Below are 17948 nucleotides of genomic sequence, written 5' to 3'. Positions count from 1 at the left end.
TGGGAGTTGAGATGTGATTTGCTAAAAGTATATTTATTACTCACCTCACCATTTACCGTTTGTGTCAATCTTTCCGAACTTCAAATTCCTACACAGCAAACTAGCAGGAGGAGACACCTCCAAGACACAAGACAAATTATTTAACACTTGTTGTTGCACTTATCAAATAGTGACCCAATTGTACTATAAAGCACCAAATTTTACCAAATGGAAATTTTATTGGTGAACAATTGGTTTAAAAAAAAAGTAACACCGAGGGGAATGTCATAATAATTTCTTGCAATTATTCTCATCACATGTGCACAACTGGCTGATTTAAAGTTTCACGTTTAATTGTTTTTTGTTGTTGTTGTTTTTTTTTTACTTTAAACTAAAACCAAAAGAAATGAAAACTTTTGTTCCCAATCATGTGTTACTGAAAAATGTGTGGCCGGTTGGTTGTCACATTGCTTGTTACTGGCACATTAGTGAGAACTGTAGAGTTGTGTTAATATCACACATTTGACCTGACAAACTTGTTGTTTTTTTTTTTTACTGGTGAATTTGTGGACCCAACATAAAACTTTGAGAGGAAGAAGTTTTATGTAATTGTCATGGGTCAGAGTAATTTTTCATATGGTTTTCCTTATTACATTACATGAGACATTAAATTTCAAAGGGACTACCTACATAAATGAAATAAATGATAGATCACAAAACATTAGCCATTAAAAAAATATGGACACTTATTAAAAAGGTGAAGTTAATTTGAGTCAGTTTTTTACTAGCAAACTAAAGCTAGTGGTAGCTAGGTAAATCTTTATAAAGAGGTGTGTAACAACAAACCCTGCTATGGGGTTGGTTGTTACACAGTGACAGAGTGCTAATTACTTTTTTTTGGTTAGGGTTAGAGACCCATTTTGAACCAGCATCTTAAGCTTTGATTTAATAAAATAATGATTATTGAACAATGTTTCAATGATCAACAATTCATGCAAGATTGAAAAGTGTGACAACCAACGCCAGTCTTCTAGGGTAATGACAATAATACAAAGAAAGGAGAAAACAAAAAACCAAAAAAAACAACTATCATATGAGCCCATATAAGCTGTGCTCAGTGGTGAGGCTGTCCGACGCCGCTGTCCGAGGGGAGGAAGAAATGGCAGGGCCTTCATGGGAGACCCCGTTGATTCTGGCAATTCTCTCCACGGATGATTTTCCAGGAGGAGGAGGAGTCTGGAATGACACTCCACGCTCCAACTGTTTATGAAAAAAACAGTTGGAGCGTGAAAAAATTTATGTTTAAATTGTGCACCCTGATGTTTCGCTGACATTTCTGAATTTTGTAATGATTAGGAATAGATTACATCAAGTAAGTCATGACAATCAGAAGAGAAAAAAAAGCCCAGGAGTGACAGCAGCACCTGTAGCTCAAAGTTACTCACCAAGCAGCAAGGATCCTTAGTGATCACACCGCAAGTTTGTGATGATCTTATTTGTAAAACAGGCAAAGATTTAAATAACTGAATGGAAAATGGAAAATCAATTTCCAACAAAGGTTTAAAACTGTTTCATTGTTCCTCAGCACCGAGGGAATCAAAACATAATACCAGTAAACACTGTCAAGTACAACTGGGTTGTGAATGAATGCAGCTACAGTATGTAGAGTACCCAGCAGAGTTGCCACACAGCAAGATAGTTTAGATACTCTGTTTTTTTCCTCCATCTGGTAAATACTGCCCATCTGTGCCCAGGATACTTAATCGCAAGAGTTTCAATCACATAATTACAATAGCTCTTCATCCAAATTCTTGTAATAAGCAACATCTGGAGACACCTTGAATATAGGTCTCTGGCGAGGTGAGAAGAAAAAAACTGCTGTTAAGGCTTGATTTAAAAAGGCTTTAGAGATAAGATGATTGTTTAGGCTTCATAAATGCACCAGTTAGTTCAAACGTCAAACCCACAAAAAGGCAAAGCAAACTGTGGCAAAACTAAACTAGAAACTAAACTGGGAACAGCTAAACTAACAGGAAAACTAGTATATAAAACATCAACATGAAACTGAAGTGGCATGAAAAACCCTGAGACCTGACGTGACATGAAGCAAGGCAAACAGACAAACTGACTACTGAACAAAGGAAGACAGAGGACTTAAACATGGAAAGGTAACGGGGTAGTGGAAAGTGGAAACACCTGGAGAAACACAACTGTCACCAATTAACCTGACGCCACAGGGGAAGCAAAACTAAACACACTAAACATGGAAACACAAGACTTTCGAAATAAAACAGAAAACATGGAGAGATGTAGAAGTGACAACACAAGCTTGACAATAGGATGTGGAACACGCAGACATGAAATACATGACAGACTGGGGGAACGGAAAGGAACACAAGGAGAGGAACATGGGAACAGATAAGGGGGATGAGGCTAAACTAAAAGTTATACATAGAGGACAAGACAGACCTAAACAGGAAAATGACACATAAACTAGAGAGCATGAATGACAATATTAATTAGACTAAACCCCAACTAATAATAACACTAGAACTGAACATTATCCACAGTACATCAGAAGAAGGTCAAAGGTCATGACCTGTATGTAAAAGGTCTCATTAATAAGCAACTGCATGAACAGAATCTCCACTTAGGGTAATTTCTAAGTTTTGGTCAAAGATAACTCCATGAGCAAATTTCTTTGAAAAAGAAAACGTGTCACATCTTCAGTAACTTTTCATTTATAAATTCCTTCATAATAATTCACACCAGGTTCTCTGTGACCTCATGGTCCTCTTTAAAATGCACTCTTAAAGTAATATGTGTGTTTATATCATATATGATACATCTTGAAAATCTGTTTTCTTATAATGCATGTGTTTTGTTGTTATAGTTGCACATCAGCCAGAATACTGCATGCTTTTGCATCAACCCATACACTGCTTCCTATTGGATAGTCATGGGAAGTGGAGTTTATTCCACTGTCCATATTGTTTTTAAACTACTTTCCTCACAGTTGTATACAGAGGTAACACGTGCTTTTACTCTGCATTTTATTCCTGCAGCAAAAAAAAAGCATCAATCCCAGCAGGATGAAGAGTGGTCATACAGGGAGTGCAGAATTATTAGGCAAGTTGTATTTTTGAGGAATAATTTTATTATTGAACAACAACCATGTTCTCAATGAACCCAAAAAACTCATTAATATCAAAGCTGAATGTTTTTGGAAGTAGTTTTTAGTTTGTTTTTAGTTTTAACCCCTAGCTATTTTAGGGGGATATCTGTGTGTGCAGGTGACTATTACTGTGCATAAATATTAGGCAACTTAACAAAAAACAAATATATACCCATTTCAATGATTTATTTTTACCAGTGAAACCAATATAACATCTCCACATTCACAAATATACATTTCTGACATTCAAAAACAAAACAAAAACAAATCAGCGACCAATATAGCCACCTTTCTTTGCAAGGACACTCAAAAGCCTGCCATCCATGGATTCTGTCAGTGTTTTGATCTGTTCACCATCAACATTGCGTGCAGCAGCAACCACAGCCTCCCAGACACTGTTCAGAGAGGTGTACTGTTTTCCCTCCTTGTAAATCTCACATTTGATGATGGACCACAGGTTCTCAATGGGGTTCAGATCAGGTGAACAAGGAGGCCATGTCATTAGTTTTTCTTCTTTTATACCCTTTCTTGCCAGCCACGCTGTGGAGTACTTGGACGCGTGTGATGGAGCATTGTCCTGCATGAAAATCATGTTTTTCTTGAAGGATGCAGACTTCTTCCTGTACCACTGCTTGAAGAAGGTGTCTTCCAGAAACTGGCAGTAGGACTGGGAGTTGAGCTTGACTCCATCCTCAACCCGAAAAGGCCCCACAAGCTCATCTTTGATGATACCAGCCCAAACCAGTACTCCACCTCCACCTTGCTGGCGTCTGAGTCGGACTGGAGCTCTCTGCCTTTACCAATCCAGCCACGGGCCCATCCATCTGGCCCATCAAGACTCACTCTCATGTCATCAGTCCATAAAACCTTAGAAAAATCAGTCTTGAGATATTTCTTGGCCCAGTCTTGACGTTTCAGCTTGTGTGTCTTGTTCAGTGGTGGTCGTCTTTCAGCCTTTCTTACCTTGGCCATGTCTCTGAGTATTGCACACCTTGTGCTTTTGGGCACTCCAGTGATGTTGCAGCTCTGAAATATGGCCAAACTGGTGGCAAGTGGCATCTTGGCAGCTGCACGCTTGACTTTTCTCAGTTCATGGGCAGTTATTTTGCGCCTTGGTTTTTCCACACGCTTCTTGCGACCCTGTTGACTATTTTGAATGAAACACTTGATTGTTCGATGATCACGCTTCAGAAGCTTTGCAATTTTGAGACTGCTGCATCCCTCTGCAAGATATCTCACTATTTTTGACTTTTCTGAGCCTGTCAAGTCCTTCTTTTGACCCGTTTTGCCAAAGGAAAGGAAGTTGCCTAATAATTATGCACACCTGATATAGGGTGTTGATGTCATTAGACCACACCCCTTCTCATTACAGAGATGCACATCACCTAATATGCTTAATTGGTAGTAGGCTTTCGAGCCTATACAGCTTGGAGTAAGACAACATGCATGGAGAGGATGATGTGGACAAAATACTCATTTGCCTAATAATTCTGCACTCCCTGTATATTAAGAAGCCACCAAATGCTTTCATGCTGTACCTGACAGAGCAGAGGTCAAAGGTCATGGCTGAGCTGAACATCACTAGAAGTGCAGCGGTAAATGCAGTTGTGGGAGCGAGTGTAAGTGTGTAAATCTGCATATATATACGTATCTGTTCATGCTTTATGCTGGTGTTTGTGCATGTGTAGCAGCTGTCCTATAGTTATGTGTTGTAGCAGTGTAGCTGTGTAGCTGTGTACTTATGCATGCTGACAGTGTGTTCTTATGATCTTCTGTCCACAGTGGAAGTTACTGTCAAATGAACAGAAGGCCACATATTTCAGTCAGGCAGAAACAGAAAGATGCCGTCAGACCAAAAAGAATCCTGATTGGTCCACCAAAGACACTACGTATGTCCAAACTGCCAACATGCAGTCCGTACATGTGTGCATCACTGAACTGAACGATGAAAAGATCACTGAAAAAAGTTTGTATCAGCTCCTTAAAATTCTATTGTGTTTGTTTTTAGGGCAAAAAGAGGAAGAGAATCTGACATTGCACCTCTAGCACAAGTGAGAGAAGATTTCAAAGATTTGTTGAAACAAAAAAGACTGAACAGGAAGTTCAACAAGCCAAGAAGCTTTGTGTGAGGCCAGATCAGATACAGCCATCTTCTTCTCATTCATCTGTGACAGAGCCATGTCAGCAGCCACAAACACAGCCAGGTGTTACCAACCTGCCTCACCAGCAGTCAGTGTGTGTGCAGCTGACAAACACACTCATCAACATACCTGTGTGCAAAGTAAATTGGATCCCCTCTGCCTCTCATCAACACCTCCCTGCATCCACATCCCCCTCTGCTGCACCCCTTCAGCTCCAGACAGAGACCACCTTTGTGAGAAAAACTGGTGAAGACTTGCTTTCAGTGCTAGAACAGCTTGACCCCCTCCCCGTCATTGCCCTGTCTCAGCAGCCCTCCTCTCCTCATGCAACCTCTGCTGGCTGACGCTTGACTGTCAGTGCCAGTACCAAAGAAAGCCACCCCTTCTGGCCTTAATGAATTCAGACCATTATTGACCATCACATGTCATCAAGGTGCTGAAGAGACTGGTTCAGCTTGCAGGTGAAACATGTTCTCAACCCTCTTCAGTTTGCTTTCCAGCCTCTTGTGGGGGTGGATGATACTGCTATCTACCTGTTGCAGCATGGTCACTCTCACCAGGATGGTACTGGTGACATGCGAGTATCATGTTTGTTTTTATATTCCTGTGCCGTCATCCAACTACTTCTGCTGAGTGAGAAGCTGCTCAAGATGGGTGTCACCTCTTATGTCCTGTTTACCTTCTACACCTCAGATTTGTAGTACAACAGTGAAACATGCCACCTGCAGAAGTTCTCTGATGACACAGCAGTGGTTTGGTGTATTTAGGGTGGGCAGGAGTCAGAGTACAGGGAGCTGGTGGGCAGGCAGCAATCACCTCCATCTGAATGTCAGCAAGACAAAAAAGATGGCGGTTGACTTCCAGAGAATAAAAACTTCACTAGCTGGGCCCACGTCCCCATTTTAGGTTTAACAGCATTTTAGTAGGTAAAAGTAAATTCTTTGACATGAATTGAGCTGTGGATTGGGGAAGGCCTCGAAGGGGACTGGCGACGGCTCCTGGGCCTGGCAGATCCCCATGTACTAAATAGAAATGAAGAAGTTAAAGAATTGAAAACAAGGAGGGAGGGAGGGTGGGGCACGTAAATGAGAATGAACAGCTTGCAGAACTGGGGGGAACCTATATAGATGACAACCGGAAGGAGCATGTTTGGAGGCGTGGTCCTGCTCCTGAAATTCCGATACATAATTTCCAATACAACTAGGGTGGAAACAGTAGACAGATACAGGTATTTGGGTATTCACCTGAATGACGGACTGGACTGGAGGACCATAAGTGATGCTGTGTATAAGAAGGGGATGAGCACACTGTACTTTCTAAGGAAGCTCAGATCCATTAATGTGTGCAGCAAGATGTTAGAGATCTTCTACCAGTCTGTGGTAGTGAGTTTCATCTATTTTGCTGTTGTCTGCTGGAGATGCAGCATCATTGACAGAGACACAATGTCAGTCTTACTTTTACTGCTTTTAAATTTTTACTTTTACTTTTGTTTTGTTTGTTGTTGTTGTTGTTTTTTTTTTTTTATCAAAAAATAGAAATTCCTGCACTCTTTCTTATGGCTTTTAAAACAGCTATGATGCTTAACACTGGAGCTCATGAAAGGCAGATAAGAGATTTTCACTTTTCCACAGAGTTGTTCTAGTTTCAGCCATGGGCTGTCTAACAAGCTTAATTTAGACCAACATTGGGCTTTGTATTTTGTATATTTTTTAAACTTATTTGTGATGGTTTACTTTTCCATAAAGATTTCAAGATGTTTGACTCTAGTGACTCAAACCAGGCAATAGTAGGTGTGGTGGGGTATGGTTTGTGTCTCAGCTGAAGGGACGGGGTGTAACAGTGGGTTCAGGGGGCAGTGCTACAGAAGGCTGGAGGTCACAGCTGTCTCTCATTAATTTCATCATGTCGCCACTATTTGAGTAGCATGCCGGGACCCAGAAGAGAGGAGTGGGAGCAGACAGAGGACAAGAAGAGGGCAAACTTAGCCAACAGAAGCTGAAAAGCTACACCTCTGTCATTGTATATAAAGCACTATAAATAAATCGTCACTCATAGTACAGTGCTGAGTGTGACGGGTCTTACTTCCACAGTGATGCCAATGGACCAGCAACTGGCGTAGCCAGCAAATGCGCCAAGATCGTGGTTGAGTTACCGCCATGCATATGGAACAGAAGGCAGTGCACCAACAACAGCTAGAACGGTAGCAGAACCAGGCTGAGTGCTACACCAAAGTTTTGGGCAATCTGTTTTGCTCGTTCTGGCACCTCCTGGGCACCACCGCTGCCCCTCCTGGAACCCACAGTGACACTCTAAGAGATGAAGGGGACAACCACTGGCCTTCCTGGAGGTTTTTCAGGCCATTGCAGAGACGTGCCAGTGGCCCAAAGGGAAATGACTGCTGCAGCTGCTTCTGTTGCTGCCTGGTGAACCAGCCAGCCACCTGTTACCTTTAATAGAGGTCCAATTTTAGTGCATTGGCACGGACCTCATCGGGCACTTCACTCGCTTTTTATTAGTTCTAAAGGATGCAACACAATATCGCAAAGAAGGGCTGCTGTGCAACATTTCTGCAAAAAGTCTTGCGCAGGCACTGTTTCAGGTTTTCTCTTTAGTTGGTATTCTGAAGGAGATACTCACTGACAAGGGCACGGCGTTCATGTCTCACACATTAAAAGAACTATGTGAATTATTGGGCATTAGATCTGTTTCACCAACCCTCAGACTGACAGGTTGGTGGAGCGGCTAAATAAGACTTTAAAATCCATGATTCGTAAGTTCATTCACGAGGATGAGCACAATGGTCACTGGTTAGACCTATGTTGTTTGCAGCAGGGAGATGCCCCATGCCTCCATGGGATTCTCTCTCTTTGAGTTACTGTTCAGCAGGAAGCCACAGGGGGTGTAGGACCTAACTAAAGGAAACTGGGAGGGAGGTCCAAGCCCAGATAAAAGAGAAATTTTGTACTTTCTGGACCTGAGAGAAAAGGTACACACATTGTGAAGATTATCAAGGGAGAACCTTCTCCAAGCCCAGGAATTGCACCTTAACCTCCTAAGAGCATGGACAAAGGCTGAAACTGCTTCCCTGGTGAGCTTGGAGAAGGAAAGAGGTGGAATAAGGTCTGGCGGTGCCAAATTCCACCATTCCTGCCTCCCTTCATTATGATGACCATCTCATACAGAACCAAAGAAAAGATGTTGCTGAATTGCAACAGCGTTTTGCAGATGTGTTCTCTCCCCTACCCAGTCACACCAACCTCATAGAGCGACATTTTGTAGCGCGTCCCAGTGTAATGACACGTTCACAGCCCTACAGGCAACCTGAACATAAAAGACAATTTATTCAGAGGGAATTAGCTGAGATGCAGAAATTGGAAGTAATAGAAGTCTAACAGCACGTGGTGTAGCCCCAGAGTTATTGTGGTGAAGAAAGATGGGTCCATACAGTTCTGTGTGGACTACCACAAAATGAACAAGGGCACGAGAAGAAAAAACGGCATTCTCCACTCTGTATGATTGGTACCAATTCGTCACACTTCCGTGTGGCTTGTTCATAGCCCAAGCCATTTTCCAGACCCTCAAGCATATGCTGCCACCTACTTGGATAGTGTCATCATCCATAGTGACACCTGACTGTGGTGGTGTAGTTCATGAACCACCATTTTAATTGTAAGAATTCTTCCAATGAGTGATAAAGATAAGGTTTTCCAACTTGTGAAATTATCTTCTACTGTATTCAGTAAAGGACTCTGAGAGCCCGGTGCAAAAATTTATACCTAAATATCTAATGTTACCTGAGTGTTGTGGAGTGGTGGCAGTGATCTGAGATTTACAACTTACAACAAGGCAGAACTGTTGATTTACTTCAGTTGACAGAGTACCCACTGCGCAAAGTGATGTCGGAGTGATGTGAGGACAACAGGTGTATGGCAATCGAGAGGACATTATGAGGGTTAAGTTATCTTTGGATTTACAGTTTTGGTCCAGTGAAAGGGTTGTTTTGCAACGCCAGGCGAGGTCTTTTTTCAGCATCTATTGAACTTCTAGTGTAGACATTCATAGGACCTCCATGTACGGGCTATTTATGATCCAAATGTGGTTATTGTGGACATCTTTCCAATGTCAAATGTAGTTTTTCTACATATATAGGCTCTGTAGTCACGTTTCCTGTATAGAAACAGTTATGTGTTGATGAAGTAATAATCTCTTACATTTATTAGCGTGCATGTTTTATTGGCTGAGTGTTGATAAAACCTATTATGAATGAAGTGACTTTTTCTAATCTTCTGGCAAGGGCTTTGCAACCTAGTTTAAGGAGTACTTTAAGTATTTTAGGGTAATTAATCTTTCAATACATTTCCCACTGGTTTTTGAAATAATGAATGAAATCTTGTTCTTTAAGTAATGATGTATTAAATCTCCAGTTCCTAATTGGTGATGCATCTTCTTTGTGTCACAGAGATAAGACATTGCTGCACAATCACCAATATTGATAGAACGAATCTGCCTGTAATATCCCTCATAATGGAGCTGCTAACTAAAAAGTAATCTCGGGAAGAATGTGAGTGGTGCACTGGTCCCTGAGAGTGGGGTGATGTGAACACACAGCATCACAAAGACCAAAATCATTCATGTATTGTTTAAGAATATCTGTAGACTCCCAGTTCCTTTGACTAATTTCTATGAATTCCTGGATTAAAACCCAGGTTGTAGTCTCCCCCTATTATAATGGTGGTGTCAGAGTGATCCGAAAGTGAAGTGAAGAATGTATGGTTAAAGGAGGGGTCAGTATATACCATCAATACATAGATATTTTATTTTTAGATGTACGTGTAGGTACGAGTCCGTGTGAGGGAACTGCGGAGAGGTGTGTTTATGCAAATATTTTGGGCACATGTGTTTACTGGCTAGTCATTTTAAGCCTCTTCCCTGAAACCAACTCCACATACATCCCATGTGACAAATCTCAGTGAATTTCTGCTGTAAACCATTCAGACAAAGAATAGAAGACAAACGCCTCTCTGTAAATAACATTTATTTAGGTATACAATTTAGTATTCTTATTGACTGTGCACCACCACTGCCTGTCTCGCTCCCTTTTCACTTGGTCGACGTCAGTAGCTTCTAAATGCAGCATTAAGCCTCACCGGAGGGCAATAAAAAAAAAAAATTAAAACAAGTAATTTTCCTACAATGTTTACAGATGCAGGATCACAGGCAGTGCAAACCCACATGCTGCAGGGAATGTCACAAGAATGGCAAAAAAAGAACTAGATCCAATGAAAAAAACAAACAAAAACCTAACTTACCAGTCATGTCAGAAGTAGCAACTTTTAGTCTTTTAAAGGACCCCAATGTCTTGCTTGATATCCTGCCCCCCCCCAAAAAAAACAACAAAAAACATAAAACATAAAACAAAAACTATCATGGAAGTCGAGGACATGGTGCAACAGATGAATCAAAGGAAAGGGAAAAAAAGAAGAAGCAACCAAAATTTCGCAGGGAACTTGAAAGTATGAAAAGAAACTAATAGTGTTCTCTAATACTAAACCAACTGCTATCAAACACAAAGATGATCATGCCCATTTGGTCTCCCTTTTAATTTTCAAGGAATGAAGACATGAAAACGCACACAAATATTTCTCAAGGAGCACACACAGATTTAGACTCCTCAAAGTTGAGTGTTCTCTATTTACCTATTAGCGAAAGTGAAATGTAGCTGGTGCTGTCTCCACATTGTGCTGATGCTGGATTTAAGTGCTTCTAATGACATGAGGGAAATGACATGTGGAGTTGTGAGGATGTGTGGCAAACGGACCAGATTTAACGGATCGGGTCTTGCACAGATTATTTATAATAATCTTTTTCTTTTTTTTTTTTTAAAAAGAGAGGAAATAAGGCAAAAATAAATATACAGCAAGTTCATACAACATTTACATTTTTAGTCAGTCAGATACTAGGTTTTTAGGAGAAACTGTATGTGTGTGTGTGTGTGTGCTGATTAGTCATCCCACTCATCGTCGTCCTCAAAATCCTCATCTTCGTCATCATCATCATCTTCATCTGAGAAAAGAAACATTAAGATGAAGAAGGCGGAGAGTTTTCATATTGGCTCAGTCAATCAAAATCTAAACAGGAAATAAACGAGTGAACAGACTTTACAGATGACCAGTGGTAAGAGGTGGGGCAGTGATAAGTACTTGATTACATGTTTGATGAGAAAACTAAACTGAAATACTGGTAATTTTTCTGATTTCAACAACAGAAGAAAAACTTAAAGAATAAACAATGAACAACAGGTTGAAAGGTCCATGGAGAAAATCGACTGACAGAAAAAGGAACATTTTTAGGCTGCTACCTGAGGAATGGATGGCTTTGCTCCTCTTCTGCATCACTTCCATGAGAGCACCAACAATGCCTGTGGTTGGAGCTGGTGTTGGAGGGCCAGACTCTGGATGATCCGACACCTGGGAACAGACAAACAGAATACATAAAAAGAATTGCAACATTGTAGCATTGTAACACAATCCAGAGGAAAGTTGTGGTTCAGAGTTTGTTCTTCACATTATTGTTTTAAGAACGTTTTAACTTTAAATGAATCTTATGGCATTTAGACATTTATAATGGAAAACTGCTCATATGAAAAGGTAGATTAAAAATGTATTGTCTTAAAATGCATCTCTTCTCATGGTTGGTAGTCTACTAGGTTTCTTCACTGCCACCTTTTGCCAGTAGTAGCAGAAGCTTTTGGGGGTGAGGTGGAAAAAGAGTAGGTAGATAAAACAAATGGGGAAACATCAGATCTCTGAATACATCTTTTTCCACAAAGGATCTTGATTACATTAATTTTTAAGTCTGACTTAAAGGCAGACTGAGTGACTGTATGAAATGCATAGATACGTTTACCCTGCCATAAAAGATTTGTCTAAAAAGGGCTGAATATAGGAAAAGCTTAGTTTTGGAGTAGACAGTGGACAGGCTGATTTAAGCAGCAAACAACAAAAACAAAAACAAAACATTCTACTGGTAATTTTGGTGGGCTTATCTGAGACTGTGGTTAGCTGGCTAATAAGTAGTAAAATTTCCAAGTAGCTTGTGAAGAATCTACCAGGAACTACAATGTGGGTTTTCACAAAAAAAAAACAACCCCAGAACGAAACGAAACGAAATGAAACGAAACAAAACAAAACAAAAAAATACTGTCTTCATATGTGCAAATAAAGCCTCAAGTATTTATTATGTATTATTGTAGTGATCAAAGGGACTGACTCACAGTCTTGAGCTGGATTCCCTGTCGGATCTGGTCCAGCAGGGCATCTCGTCCAGTACTGGAAGTTGGCACTCTGTTGTTTTGCTCCACCTTCTTCAGCTGGGTTCCTCCTCTAATCTGCTCCAACAGCACCGACTTCCCACTTGGACTTGGTGAATGAGGCGAGTCTCCACCCCCACCTACGCTATCTGGCTCTGGAGGAGGAGGTGGGCCAGGTGGGGGAGGAGGAGGGGGAGGTGGCAGTGCAGGAGTGCTGCTCACCACAGAATGCTGTGCCACTGGGAGAGGTGGAGGGGGTGGAGGTTGGGGAGTAACAGAGGCATGTAAAGGAAGGGGAGGAGGAGGGGGAGAATGGTGGTGGTGGTGGGATGGAGGAGGCGGCTGGTGACTTCCCCTGGTGGGAGGAGGTGGGGGAGGTGGGGCACCCAGAGTTCCCGGTCTGGAGGGAGGTGGTGGAGGCGGGGCTAAGGCCGGGGCCCTGGATGGAGGAGGGGGAGGAGGGGCTCCTCGGCCTCCTCTGGAAGGTGGAGGTGGGGGTGGAGCCAAGCTGTGGGGCGGCGGGGGAGGAGGCGGAGGGCCGCCTCGAGAAGGTGGTGGAGGGGGTGCTGTAGAAGTAGAACACAACAAGAAACATCCTACGTTTAACTCTTGTGCAGTTTTGCTCCACTCTGCTGCAGCACTGTGATCTGGGGAAACATCTGGATCTGGAGCTGAGAAAAGTAACTAAGCCCCAAAGTAACTAAGCCCCAAAGTAACTAAGCCCCAAAGTAACTAAGCCCCAAAGTAACTAAGGCTACGTTCACACTGCAGGCGAAAGCGCATAAAATCTGACTTTTTTGACCCTATGCGACCCATGTCCGATCATGGTATGACAGTGTGAACGGCACAAATGCGATATTTTCAAATCCGATCTGGGTCACTTTCGTATGTGGTACTGAATCCGATACATATCTGATGTTTTAGAAAGCGACTGCTGTTTGAATGGTCATGTCCGTCTTAGACGGTTAAATCCGTCTTTTACGTCACTGACACAAGACAGACGCCAACTATCAGTGCCGGAGACATTGTGAACGCTTCCTGGCCATCCAGTGTAGATGTCAGAGAAACTGTTGGGAAGACAACGTTGGAGAAACGTGAACATTTTATTTGTACTGTATAATCTGCAGATTCTGACAGAAATCTGCAACTATCCTTTGAAGCACCGCTCCTCTAAAACAGCAATAAGGATAATTATTAGGCCATTTGTAAATAACAAAATAACTTTATAACTTAAAGCAAAATTGGGAAACGTAAAGTTCGAAACAAGTCTTTATATTAACGGCCATCAGGCAAACAATACTGTTGGGTCTGGGTCTAAACGGCGCGTTGTGTGTGATGTCTTCTTTTGCGCGTGGGCCGCTTGGAGGGTTCACACTGGAGCGCGTTTGCTGTCACATTTTATTTGTAGTGTGAACAAGCAGACAATAAAATCGGATTTGATCAAAAAAAATCGGAATTGAGCATTAAGACCTGCAGTCTGAATGTAGCCTAAGGGTCTAAGGTGGGTCAGTTCTTACCACACTGCAACAATTATGCTGCAGGCCCAGTCTGCTGCAGAGCAGGTTGTGTTTGACACGAGAGATAAACTTTTAAGAAATCACCATCTATTGACCAATCAGCTCACTGGAATTTTTTTTAGGAAGAACCTAAAAACCTCTAAATCCCTGGAAACTTTAGAGACCGTCTGAAGTCTTTATCTTTCCCTGAAATGCACCAAGTAAAATGATATTTGAGAGCTTAGAGTCTTATCCCTGTCGATGTTTCTCAGTGGTATAATGCTGATTACACCAACTTTTCCTAAGTTAACTAGATTAAGTAACCACAGATTGTCTTATTAAATTCAAACCACCTTCATGTGACTGTAGATACCTGAAATATTTGAAGCCACATGAGTAAAATATATCATGTGCATGCTAAACTATCTTCATACTACAGGCTACTCTCTCAAACAAGTCATTTTATAAACTAACCAGTATAAGTCTGCAACACTAAAAAAAATAAAATTCTTATAAAACATTAAAGATAAATGAGGGAACGACTCGCATTATTAGAATATAACAGGTAATTAAAGAGGGGTTCAATTTACACCAACACATACGCTGGCACTGTCCTAAATTCAAACACCTCTTTCCTCTTTTCTAACTAGTCCATGGTAACATGATTAAAACAGTCAGGACAGAAGAATCTGAGTACGTTTCACAAAATAACAATTCAGACTCAGAAAAGCACTTGATCTGCTCATATTTGCTGTGTGATGGGAAAAAAGGAGAAGGAAGCAGGTGGCAGCTCAAGATAAAACCGTGAGAAGAACTGCAACATGTGAATTTATAAAAGTTAAAAAATATCAGATCTCTGACTTCATACACTGACCAGAGAGAATCAACTGGATTTTTATGAAGCATTTCACTTTAACCTGGCATTTATTCAGTTATTTATTTATTTATTTTTAATGATGAAATATCCCCAAAACGAGCTATGTGTTTTGGAAGCGGTAAACAACACAATAAAAAAATAAGCATTTTATTCTAATTAAAAAAATTAAATTAATATACTGTATCATTTCTGTGTTCACAGTACATTTTTGAAGAAAGACATTTCTATTTCTAGTTCAACAATTTCTGTTTCTCTGTGAAATACAAAAAATGGGAATTTAAAACTCTTTTTTATGCTGTTCAACAATTTGTAATTATCAGTTCAGTTCACAGGTAGGTGTGTGTGTGTGTGTGTGTGTGTGTGTGTGTGTGTGTGTGTGTGTGTGTGTGTGCGCTCACCCTGTCTTCTCAGCTCGTTCTTGACTGCCTCCACCCCTCCCTTCTTCTCGATGAAGTCGTAGATGACCTTGGACGTTTCTCTGTCCTTCAGCTGAGCCTCAGAGATGCCGCACATGTCGAACAGGTTCTTCAGTTCAGGGTCCAGGTTATTCAGCTGTTGACAAAGTATATTTTAAAATACGCTTTACGCTGGGGAGGACCTTATGAAGGACCTTATGGTGCAAAAACCAGGCCAGCAACTCAAATATGACTTTAGCCACAGAAAAACAAAAATACTTGGGTGGCCGTTAATATGGTCGTTGGTAACAGTGACGTAAACTTCATCTAATGCTTTTTAATGTCTGATGGCAGCAGAAAGAGACAGTAGATATGTCTGTATATCAATAACATGTAAACCCAGATACAAGGTAAATGAAAGTCTTATCAATCAGAATCAACTTTGTCATTCTTCCCCTTCTGTGGTGTTTCTGTCCTGCTCATATCACACAACCTGAGCCCGTCATCATTGCTATAAAGCCCAGCATTTGTGCAGGAGTTTATGTCCTATTTCCCCCTTTTCCCTCTCTATATGAAGTATGTCCATGTGTTTATACGTCAAAATTATGTTTTCATCCAGCAAGTAACTAGAGAATGAGAACTGTGAAAAGTTGCACATTCATAAACTTAAAGTGTGAACTTTATAAGGATGTCATGTTTCTGTATCATCTCTCTCCTGTTGGACCCTCATACCCAAAAACACATCCGCCTGTTTAATGCTCCGATATATTTAAAATCTAAAGAAAACTATAGTGTACAATTTTCTAATCCAATAAAAGAATATTTACTACATCAGCTTACCTTTCATTTTATTTGAAATCTACCAAAGGATCACATCTTTTTAGCTTATTTGTAGCTGTCACTGTGGGATATTGCCCTAAATATAACTACCTAAAGCTTCCACACAGTTGGAGTGGACGTATTAATTTGTTTGTGAGATAGTCACAGAGATATAAAACGATATGAACTAAAAATAAATACCCTGAACACCAAAACACTAGGTGGCTGCCACAGGTGTCATCTTTTTCATACAATGTAGTGGAGAAATAACAGGTGATACTACACGACATTTAAAATATAAACTCTGCTGGGCTGTAAAGTGTGTTCTTTGGTTTCTGTGTGGATGTATGTGACAGATTTCAGTGTCTTCACTGAAGATGACTGACATTGGTCCAGAAAAGTAAACACGATGCTTGTTTTGTGAATGTCATAATGCTTGCAGTTTAATTCACATCTTTTTGTCAATACTTTTACAGTTTCCTCTTTTGATTTTTTTTATGCTGTGCAGACAAAAACAAACAAACAAAAAAACAAAACAAAGGACTGAAGTAAATATGGAAGAACAGGTAAGTTTGCTGTTCGAGTCTGCAGTTGCCTGCAGACAAAGATGTATCCGGGCTAAGGCTTGAACCTGGTATGTTACTTACTGTCACTGTTTGTCTATGGAAATATTAACTCCTGCTGAAGATCTTCAATTCAGTTTCAATTTAGTCTTATTTATATAGAGCTGAATCACACCAGCAGTGGCCTCAAAGTGCTTTATATTTTAAAGCGAAGACCCTTTAACTGAATAAATCTGGTTTTAAAAGCTAAACAGCTCCTTGTTTATGTTGGATTGTTTTTTTTAAACTAATAATAGACTTCCTCATGTTCTAGGTCTGATGAGTGTTTAATTTGTCCGCAGTGCAGGAGCTCAGACTGACGCTCAAAGTGCCGTGTGACACCTTGTGGTGAGCAGCAGGAAATGCACACTGGCTGTACCCTGATTCCTGGTATCCAATCAGGTATTTTATTTTTCTTATGCTTCTGTGCATTAGAAACATTTATTGAAGCTTTAAAGATTATACTAACCTTACAGGTTTTGTTTAAAGGATGCTACTAAAATAGATGTTTTAGCAGCAACTGAGTTTTTTGTTAGTACGATTCATTTCCTGTGCACAGCCTGATGTGCAGTACAACTGCTGTGAGCCATTTTTAACACATTGGTCTATTTCTTCAGAAATCTTTAGACAAAATGTGATTTCTGTAACTCATATGATATGATCAGCTGGAGAGAAGATAACTGACACAGGTCTGGATTAGAGAAAACCCAAAATAAACTCCAACATCTGCATCTTTTTTTAAATCATTAAAGTTATATGCTGTACATTCATTCCAACTTGGAAAAACACTTCAAAGAAACCATTAAAAGCCCAAAATTACCAAAACATTCACGCCCATGTTGAGTGTATGCAAGCTTCTGATAACAACTGAATGTGAAAACAACAGAAACAGTCTTTACTTGTTAATAATTTTGGATAAAAATGCTTAATGTGATTTACAGAAAAAAATACTTTAATGTTGCTCAGTGGAACTTTGTATAATTTTGTCTATTATCAGACTTTACTGACACATGATGGCTCTCTTACAGCAACAATGCCAGAAGCCTTTAGAGAGCGATCTACATGTTGGTCAACTACATTTTAGATATTTCTGTATAATTTTGGAAGGTTGAGCCATTTCTAATAATGTATCCTGATCTTGTTGGGACAATAAGT

General features: G+C 40.5%; 1 protein-coding gene across 2 annotated transcripts in view; it reads right to left on the bottom strand.

Moving 5' to 3' along the window:
• Positions 1-10313: 10313 nt before the first annotated feature.
• The window catches only part of LOC146383140 (actin nucleation-promoting factor WASL-like), a 31386-nt gene continuing 23751 nt past the window's right edge, over positions 10314-17948 (bottom strand). For both annotated transcript variants that reach the window (XM_084934316.1, XM_084934318.1), the window contains 4 exons: positions 15376-15529; positions 12569-13170; positions 11654-11762; positions 10314-11358 (listed from right to left, as the gene is read on the bottom strand). In XM_084934316.1, coding sequence (XP_084790442.1) covers positions 11297-11358; positions 11654-11762; positions 12569-13170; positions 15376-15529 — 927 coding nt within the window. In that variant the 3' untranslated portion in view covers positions 10314-11296. The remainder of the gene's footprint in view (positions 11359-11653; positions 11763-12568; positions 13171-15375; positions 15530-17948) is intronic.

The sequence above is a fragment of the Perissodus microlepis genome, chromosome 7 (genome assembly GCF_051167445.1).
Source record: "Perissodus microlepis isolate ML-2025 ecotype Zambia chromosome 7, ASM5116744v1, whole genome shotgun sequence".
Classification (NCBI taxonomy): Eukaryota; Metazoa; Chordata; class Actinopteri; order Cichliformes; family Cichlidae; genus Perissodus; species Perissodus microlepis.
This window is presented reverse-complemented; position numbering and strand designations above follow the sequence as displayed.